This window comes from Falco peregrinus, chromosome 8 (assembly GCF_023634155.1).
Source record: "Falco peregrinus isolate bFalPer1 chromosome 8, bFalPer1.pri, whole genome shotgun sequence".
Classification (NCBI taxonomy): Eukaryota; Metazoa; Chordata; class Aves; order Falconiformes; family Falconidae; genus Falco; species Falco peregrinus.
This window is the reverse complement of record NC_073728.1, coordinates 62,326,348-62,336,198: the sequence shown is the minus strand read 5'-3', so window position 1 is coordinate 62,336,198 and position 9,851 is coordinate 62,326,348. Positions and strand designations below refer to the sequence as shown.

The window sequence follows — 9,851 nt, the reverse complement described above, 5'->3', positions numbered from 1 at the left end:
TGTACTTTGTTTCTTTATTATTGTACAGATGTAACAAAGCTGTTAGTATTAAGGTAAATTTCAGATCAATAATATTTAGTTACTGGGAGGTCTTTGGGTTAGAATATTGATATTTATTTACATACTCCAAGGAAAAAATAAACATCCACCAACTAATTCGGCTGAGGGAGTACACTGCCCAGCCAGGGCAGGGAGCTGGGCAGCTGTGGTGGTTTGAGGAGCCTAACTGGCGAAGGGGCAAAAACACTTGAGAAAAGAGGAGGACAGCTTTGAAATGCTCGTCGTTTCTAGGACAACACTTATTGAGCCCAAATATCTTGTTGACTTCTGGGACGTCCCACAGACCTGGGCGTGCCTTCTGTGAGTGTTGCTGTGCAACACGAATAATAATAAAATAAAAATAGTGAAGAAACAGCTTCACTTTCTTTTGCAGGGAGTGCTGACTTCAGAGGCGGTCTCCCAAGTGAGATGCTGGTGCTGATGTGATGGGGTCTGTCATGCTGCTCACAGAGGGGCTTCCCTGGGGGCTCCCGGGGTGCCGTTGCCCCCGGCCCCGCTTGGTTTTGTTCAGCTGCTGCCCCGTGTGGGTCGGGAAGCGGTGCCAGGCTCCTGGGCTCTGCTTCACCTTGAAGGCACAAGTAATTTCTTTCATTCTATTTCTTTTACCTTTTATTGCATTATAATTTGAGGGGGGGGGGGGGTGGTGGACAGAATTCCCAGCGTTTCTGAGACACGTCCCCAAACTGTGACGAACACCCGTCGAGTTCCACCTGCTACCCTGCCTCAGCAGCATCCCCAACTCGCCGCTGTCCACAGGGCTGGGCAGGGGAGCCCCGCGATGCTGAGGAGCCCCAAGCCACCTTCATGTATGTCCCCAAACCCACGGCAGCCAGCTCAGCCACTCTGTGCTCCTGCCTCTCCCCAGCTTTTCTCCGCCTGCACATGTGCTGCTGGTGTGCGGTGAGTGCAGGATGCTGAGGGCCACCGGGAGGGGATGCATGGTCTCCCTGATTGAGCTGGAACTTCACAGCAAATTTATACAGCAAGGATTTAATGACAGGCGCTGGATTTGAGCCAGGAAAATCAGCCTAAGGCGCCTTCTCTTGTGAAGAGCATTGTCAGCTCCGCTCTGAACAAAAGTAGCTGGAGTGCGGGGTTTGGGTCTTTTCCAGGTGATGGCATCGCTGGAGCTGCGCTGCTCTGTGACGGTATGGCTCCAGCAGCTGCCCAAAACTCACCTTCCTCTGCTGTGCCAACTCCTCCTCGGTGCCACCATGGTCCCCACTCCCCGCGCGCCTGTGGGGTCGCACCCCAGCACAGGACGGTGCCGCTCCTGCAAACTAACCACATTCCCTTCCTCACAGCGAGGCTTGGCTCGTGGCTAGCAGCCACCTGGTTATATATTCCCCTGGAGTGTTTGGGGTTTTGTGGGGGTTTTTTCTCTTTTTTTTTTTTTTTTGCTTTAAGGCTGACTGTGGCTTGAAGTATTTGGATAATCCATCATGAACTGGCCTTCTCCTTGCAGGTAACTTGCCTACTTCCCTGTGCCGAGACTGATTTAACTTGCTGTGTTCCCCCCAACCAGCCCAGTCCATGGCATGTGGGAAACACCATCTCTGGGAGACCTTCTGATGGTGCTCCGTGGCCTCAGGAAATTAAAAAGCAAAATCTCGAGACTGAGAGAGCAGAGCAGGAAAGATGCCTGCAGCATGCTGCGTGTCTGGGATTGCTGCTGGGGTCCTGCAGGGCTGGAGATCACACCTCCACAGGACCCCCTCTGAAACGGGGCCAGCGAATAATCCTTCCCTTTCCCCACAGTGGGAGCTCAGGTCCAGTAAACTGCAAAAATCATATTGGAAGGGGCGGCGTCAGCATCAGGTGTGCTGCAGGGCTCTGGGGATGGGGTCCCACAGGCGGCTCTGCAGGAACAAAAGCAAAACTTCGTCTGGGTTTGTGAGTTACGGCTCAGTCCAACTGCACGGGATCCCTCCTGCCCTTCCTCCTCCTCCTCCTCCCAGCTGCTCAGACTGGCAGCCGAGGTGTGGTGGTGGAGTGGCTGAAGAAGAGGTGGGTTTTCTGTTAATTAACCTCATCAGGGGCAGTTTGGACATTAGAAGGCTGACAAAGATGTGTCCTCACCCAGCTGCACCCCGAGGCTGGAAGGACAGACTGACGCGGTTACTTCTCCGATGCTTTCCAGTTGTCTATGGCATGTCCCCAGCTCCAGGATGGGGCTGGAGGCAACACAGCATCCCTTGGGACATGTCCGGGCCGCTGTGCCAGTGGCCACTGGCTCTGCATTGGCCCCACCTGGAGCCCTGGGCGTTCAGCAGAGCAAACCCACAGGGCTGGTCCCCTTGGACCGGAGGTTTCGGTTGGTTTATGTCCCGCAGATGGCTTGGCCCTGGCTCAGGGTGCTTGCAGCATCACCGGTTTTCAGCAACGGGCACAGTTCCTGGGTTTGCCCTGATCCCTGCTCCATCCCTGCCTTCATCCTCAGCCTCGCAACCTGCCAGGTCCTCAGCCCTGCTCTGCCCTTCCCACTTCTGCAAGTGCTTTTCAATCATGCAAAACACAATTTTGAAAGCCTCCCACAGCATCTTACAGGTGTGTGCATCTCCTCTGGCCTTTTCAGTCTCAGGTAACGAAGGGATTGCCAATTAACTGAAGCTAATGAGTTCTTCTGCACAAGCTAGTTTCAGTTTTTCATGATCGTTTGCTTCAAGAAACAAATATTTGTGGTTTACTCAAAGCTGCACCTCGCGATTAGCCGAACATGTGTCCTAGCACAAGTGCCTGCAGAGCATCCAGAGCAGCAAGCGCAGAGACACTGACTAATTGAAATAAACTGGCAATTGTTAATGCTCTTTCTCCTAAAGAACCAAGGCAAGAAGCAAACATGAATGTGTTATCCCGCTGACATCAAAGGCCATGTTTATGTAAGTGTCGCTCATGCTGAAGATCAGGACAACAGGAAACGGCCTCAAGTTGCACCAGGGGAGGTTAGATTGGAGATTTGTTCACAGAAAGGGTGGTCAAGCACTGGGACAGGCTGCCCAGGGAGGTGGTGCAGTCACCATCCCTGGAGGTGTTTAAAAAACACATAGATGTGGTCCTTAGGGCCATGGCTTAGTGATGCACTTGACAGTGCTAGGTTAACGGTTGGACTTGATGATCTTAAAGGTCTTTTCCAACCAAAATAATTCTGTGACACCATGATATGTTGCAGAGTTGGACCCTTTGGTGAGGAACTGACAATTCGTTTGTGAAAAAAGTCCAGGCATGGCTGCCAGCGGTCTGCTGGTTAGAGCCAGGCCAGCCCGCGTGGGCTGCGGGGATGCTGGAGCCCCGGGAAGGGTCCCTGGAAAGAGCAGGGTCTGTGCTTGGGCTCCCACACTGGTTCCAGACCAGTGGTGCGTGCAGGAGGGAGGATTACCCCCCTAACCTCAAAGGCACACCTCGTCCTGGGCGTGCTGGGCTTGTTTTGCTGTTAGACACTAGTGCCAGGGTGGCACGAGGGCATGGTGCTCCTCCACAGGGCCGGCAGAGCTCCCACCTTGGCACGGAGATGGGCCGTTCCCCCGGGATTCTGGAAAGGACGGGGCCCAGCACCCACACAGCACCATCCTGACTTGTCCCCTCCCTCAGGCTGGAGCAGGTATCTGCCCAAACCAATCAGCAATGCAAACCCAGTAAATTAAGAATCATCATCACCTGCTTGTTACACTGCTAACGCAGAGATGTTGAGTATCCAGGAGCTGGCCCCAGCACCTTCCTGTGTGGTTTCTTCTTCTGGAAGTGACCTCGTAAGACGGTGACATCAAACAGCAAGTTCCACCCTCCTGCTTGCACCAAGGGTCGCTTGGAGAAGCTGAGCACCCAGCTTCTTCATGGAGCCATCAGGGAGGTGGCACACAGAGCATCCCAACCCTTCCCAGAATGGACAAGCCCCCTCCGATTTCCTGCCTAGACCCTTCCAGTGCCTGTTGGAAGCCGTGACAGGGCGTGCTGCCTGCTGCCGCCGCAGCACACACAGAGCAAAGCCCTTTCGGTGCAGAGCTATGCCCCAGGTGATGGGTGCTGTGGGACCTGCTGGTTCAGATCCAGCTCAGCCTGGGTGAAGGGAGGACTCAGGCAGGAGCAGGTCTCCAGCTGGGGCTGGCTGCTGGGGTGGGTGTTTTCATGGGGGGGGGGGGGGGGGGGGAAAGAAAAAAAAAGAGAGCCAACTGAAAGAGCTCCCTCCAGCTCTGCCGTTGTTTCTGACAGGAGGAAGGGCACCCAGTTCTGTGCCTCCCTGCGCAGGCTGATGGGCAGCTGCACATTCACAGTGCTCGTGAGCTGCATCATCTCCATCAGTGCCACCTCCCTGGCTGCGGAGGCCAACGGCCAGTGCCTGTTGGGCTGGGGTGCCTTTTCCGAGGGGAGGTGTGATGGCACGCTCCCATTGCCATGGCCAGGAGGGGATGGGGGTCCAGCCCCCACAGCTGCTCAGGGTGGCTGCCAGCCCGCTGTCCTCCTGTGTGCTATTGCCTGCACTGGCCTAGGGCCTGGATGAAACGCATTCCAGCTTCAAATCCCTTCACTTATTCGATAATCATTGTCCTTCAAATGTAATTGTTTGGTGCTTTCCACAGCAGCCCTTTCCCCTCCCACAGTTTCAGCACAGCTAGTTTAAGCACCTTTTTAATACTCGATTTTCACATTGAAAAATCCCTCTTGGTCACACTTCTTGATTTTCTTGTCTTACACAAGCCAGCTACTGTACGCAAACTTCTGAGCCTTAATTATATATCCCAGTAATATATAGCCAGGCCTGGCTAATGTCAAGGAGCCCAGTCACGAGCGTCAGAGGTTCCCGAGAGCTCTGGCTGCAGGACCAGGCTCCGTGCAGGGAGGCAAGTGGCTTGTGCCTGGCTCCTCAGGGCCGAGGGGGTGCATGATGTGTTGGGATGCGGCCAGGACCCTCCTGCACTGGACAGTGACCCACAATGGTGACTGCGGCGGTGTGAGCTTGGCTCATGTTTGAAATGGTACCCTTGGGCAGAGGGATGTTGTTGGGGACATTTAATAGAAACATGCTGGCTGGGTGCGTGGGGTCTGGCAGCCACAGGCAGCAGCCTGGGCTCACCTCCTCCTCTCTCCAGATCACAGATGCTTTCTTCGTCGCTGCTTACACCATCGAGCCTTTGCTGAAGCTGTACGTGGATCCCATTGCCTACTGGAAGAGCAGCTGCACCACCTTGGATGCCACCACCCTCCTCAATACCTTCCTCCCACACGTCTTACCCGTGGATGTCGCCACATGCACCCAGCTGGAGGGGACGACCAAGGGTCTCCAGACCCTCCGCATACTCAAGCTCATCAAGCAGAGCCGCGGGGTGAGGGTGAAGCACCGCGCACTGGTTAAGTCCCAGCAGAGAGGGGGAATCCCAAGCCCAGGAACAGGGGGAGGCTTTGCTCTACCCAGGTGTCGAGGGCTGCCTAGTCCAAAAGGGGCTGATGCTTGCGGTAGTTTGTAAGCAAAGGTAACAACTAATAATTCCTAATTTTTTAAGAAGCCCATGGCTTGGCCATTATTTTTTTCCCATATTTCTTCTTTCCCACAAGGAACGGAGAGATTTTCTTTCTTACTACAGCAGAGTAGACCCCAAAAAAACCCCTATAAAACCTAGGTCACGTCCTATTCTTGGTCTGTGTGTATTTTTCTCTCCAGCACACCATCTCCTACTTAGTTTTCTCCTGACGACTCTGGAGGTTTGTTTTTCAGCAAGGAGCTTATGTGGGCAATGAATGCTCAGCCAGCATTTCTGCGTGTAATTAATTGGCTGGGTAGCCCACCAGAAGTGGGATGTTTATGGGCACAGGGCTCTTATAATGTTCACTTCTGAGCCTTCATTCCTCTAGTTTGGATCGTAAACTTCACTTATCACCAGACTTTTATATGTTAATTATTCTGTGTCGCTGGGAGAAGGGAGGACATGTAGAAGTGCATGAAATAATGAATGGTTTGGGCATGAGGGATCAGATGCTGCGGTTTGGACTGGCTGATTGTGAGAGAGCAAACTGATGCATAGCAAAATGGGGGGACATTTAAATCAGGGTACCCGTGTGTTGTTGGTTTGAGCCTCGTGCTATGCACTTGTGGAACTCACTGCCAGGAGATGCCTCGTCTGGGGACCACAAGGAAGAAAACCCGTAGGATAAGATTTGGCACCGTTCCCCCCTGAGATGCTTAAAATGTTGAGGTGCTTTGAAAAAAAATCCCACTCAGCACAAATCTGCAAGTTTAAGAGCCTAAATGCCTTTGAAAATCTGGGCCATGAAACACTGGGTTTTGATGGAGGTTGGTGGGACTTAACACCTAAGGGACTGGGGCCACTGGGAAATTGCATCCTGCCTTTGGGTGAGAATGCCTAGAATGGTATTACTGGAGGGGGTGAAATAGCAAAGAGGAAAATTCTTTAGGCTCTCACAGTCCCTTCCTGTTCCAGGTATGTTATAAATACCCTGCAAAGCCCTGCCGTGCCGCTGCCTTCCCACTCCAGGGGCGATCGGTACCTACCCTTGTGTCCTGACCTGAAGGGACAAGTGCCCTGAGCTGCCTGTCACCCCGGACACAACACCTCTTTGCCTAAAATTTATTTTAAAATGTGATAGGGCAGCCTAAATGCATTTTGCTGAAGGCGGAGGAGGCTGTTTATGCCTCTGTGTGTATTGTTGTTTATTAATTGAAGCCTAAATTAGCCCTCAACAGGTTAGCAGTATTTAATGCAGAGAGCTCAAACATGCAACACATTCTTGGCACGTTTCCCTTTATTAATTAAAAACCTCTTTAAAACACTCTGCCTTCCACCTCGGAGCAATAAATTTCCACCTTGAGGAAATAATTTCCTTGTTGTATTCCATACAGAGACGTTCTGTTAGCTGCAATCCCTGTTTTAGTGTAGGCCCCATTCATCCTCATTTCAATTTCAAAATAAACTTTAAAAATGCCAGGTTGTTCTGTTAAAAAAAAATTAAAAAATTTTAAAAATCAACTTTTCTGCTTTTTTAAAAAAATATATTTGGGATTAATTCCAATGTCGTTTACTACCTGCATACACTGTGAACCACAAAGCTCCTTCTTTAATAAAAGCTCCGAGGCTGCACAGCAGCTCCCGAAGCAGCCAGAGAAGCCCTGGCAATGGGAAACGGGCGGATGGTCCCACACTCGCCAGCCCGCGGTTACTGGGAGCGTTTTATGGCCCTCCCGTCACCCCCAGCGCTGGGTGGATGGTTTTCTTTATGGCCACGTGCCACAGCCCAAACCTGCCCAACTCCATGACATAATTTGGCAAAAATGTCACCTGATTCTGGGGGTTGAATGGCTTTTGTTCCCCTGCTAGTCCCAGGCTGTGCCTGCGGAGAGACCTGCGTGTGCAGGGGGACAGGAGAACCCTCCTGGTTTTCCATGACTGGTACCAGGCTTGGTGGTTTATGGCTGGTCTGGTTTGGGCTTTCTGAGATGGTTCTGCAGGAGTCCTTCAGCCATCGGAACAAGCCGGGACGTCGGCAGCCGGAGGAGGCTGGGAAGAGCCCCTTGCTCTAGCTCCGCACCCGTCCCTGCAGGCAGTGCCACCCGAGCAGCTCAGCCAGATGCGGTCCAGAGCTCCAGCCAGAGATGCTGTCGACAGTCAGAGATGGTGGATGGACAGTCCTCGAATGGGTGCACCCAATGAGACCCAGCTGGCACCAGCAGGCACGGTGGTTTTGGGGGAGCAACCGCCCATGCTGCCGCCGCTCTGCAAGGTAATGTAACGTGGGTGCCAGAGGCTGCCCGTGGCTGGCTGTGGTCTGGAGTCAGTGGGAGCGTTTGCCTAAAAGTCATAAGCTCAGTTCACCAAACCAGCAAACCCCTCAACTCCCAGGAATGTCTTTTGTATATGTTAGTGTCATATGTGGGTTTTTATAAGAAGTGAGATGGTCTCAGAAGCAGTATCACCTCCCTTCCCAGTGACCCCAAGCCTTGCATGGGGCTTTCCCAAGCTGAGCAACCACGGAGGGATGAGAGACGGCTGCGGACTCCTGTCTCCCATCCCGGCCCATCCTGCATGGCAAGGGAGGAGCAAGCAGCTGGGCAGTGAGAGCAGCAGAAATATCATTCTAAATCCAGTTTGTGCTCAGACCCCCGGGCATGAGGGTTAATAGCATTGCTTATTTTTATTCAGCTAATTTATTAATGCAGGAGCTTGGGAACAACTGTATCCTTTATCAATAGGAATCCATTACTCCATTAGTAACCTGTCCATATTTCGAAAGGCAGTGAGAAGCTCCTGTGTGCTAAGTGTGATGCTTCTGGGACCAAGCAGCCCTTGGTCTTGCCACATGCAAGCACCACTGAGCCCTACAAGGGCCATTTCCCAGTCCAAGAGTCTGATGCATGGCCACAGCCTCTGAATTTTGCCATGCTCCCCCATGCATCGTGGTGGTTGCCCCTTCTCTCTCCTTAGTTCCCAGTACAGCCCTGTGGATGCTTGCAAGTGAGCTGGTTCATACAGCCCTGTGGACGCACACAAGGGAGCTGGTTCAGAGGTGGTCCAGGGAGGCTGTCATCTGCATCCCCAGCCCGCTTCCCAGACTTCATCCCTGCCAAGCATCTCCTTCACCTACGGAGCACACATTTGTCTTTCCTTTTGCAGGTTTTCACAGAGGCTCTCGGCCAGCCGGTGCAGACAGTGATGTATGCCCCCATCATGCTCTACCTGCTGATGTTTGCATTTGCCATTTTGGGACATGGCTGGTATGGAGATCCCAAAACTGGAGACTCTGAAAACTGGGGCAGCTGGAGGACTGCCCTCTTCACACTCTTCAGTTTATTAACCGTAAGAGCAGCAGCATTTTCCAGTCTGTCTCAGCCAAACGACAAACTGCAGATTTTGGAGCGCTGCTGAAGAAGCCCTTTGATTAACCTGCGACTTCACTGGGGAGAGCATAAACTGCTCGGCAGCAAACTCATATTCCAGATCCAGAAATTTTTCTTTGATAGACAAACTTCCCCACCCAGTACTGCAAATTCAGAGGGGAAAATCTCTGAAGCTAACAGCAGAGAGATCTGTACTAGCTGATTTAAACCTGGACCTCTGAGGAACAGAGAAACTGTGCTTAGTTTTAAAAAAGAAAGAAGAGGAAGATTTCGTATGGCTTGTGAGTTATGCTGTGGTTTGGAACTAACTCTCTGCTCTGCTTAAATACATTTGCAGGTTGATGGCTGGTCAGACTTGCAGCGGGAGATGGATTGTTACGGGCTTATGAGCAGCCACGTGTTCATGGTTGTGTTCATCTTGCTGGGCAACTTCACCTTCTTCAGTATGTCAGTTGCACTTGCGATTACCAAAACGCAGGTCACGCAAGCTCTGTGCATTGAGTGTTCATGCATGTGTGAATCTGTGTGAGCATGTGTGGGTGCATGTGAGCCTGTGTGGGTGCATGTGAATGCGTGTGTGTGCACGTGAGTGTGTGTGAGCACATGTGGGTGTGGGTGTTACCAGCCAGCAGGCTCTGGTTGGAAAGCTGGTGCTTAGCTGTTTGCAGAATTTGGCTTCTGGTGCAGCTAGAAACGTGCTGGATACAGAAGTCCCATTCCCTGAGCAGAATAAGTGTATCTTTCCCCATGGTCCCCTTTTTGTCATCTCTACACTCCTGCTTTGACTATTTTTCCATCACTGCCAAAAGCTCGGGCTCCTGCAGCACAGCCAGTGCACGCTTTACACCCAAGTCCTCTCAGCCATGACCCATTTCTGCATTCATTTAACCCAGGGCTGCTCTCGTGGTCTTGTAGCTGCCTCTGACCCTTCTGCAGCAGGTCTCTGCAC

The 9,851-nt window shown here is 52.2% G+C and overlaps 1 protein-coding gene across 1 annotated transcript; it reads left to right on the top strand.

Moving 5' to 3' along the window:
* Positions 1-4,770: 4,770 nt before the first annotated feature.
* On the top strand, positions 4,771-9,431 carry CATSPER3 (cation channel sperm associated 3). Its single transcript, XM_055812196.1, has 4 exons — positions 4,771-5,508; positions 7,517-7,788; positions 8,679-8,861; positions 9,240-9,431. The coding sequence occupies exons 1-4, from the start codon at positions 5,019-5,021 to the stop codon at positions 9,429-9,431; spliced, it is 1,137 nt and encodes a 378-aa protein (XP_055668171.1). The 5' UTR covers positions 4,771-5,018.
* The last annotated feature ends 420 nt before the right edge of the window (positions 9,432-9,851 follow it).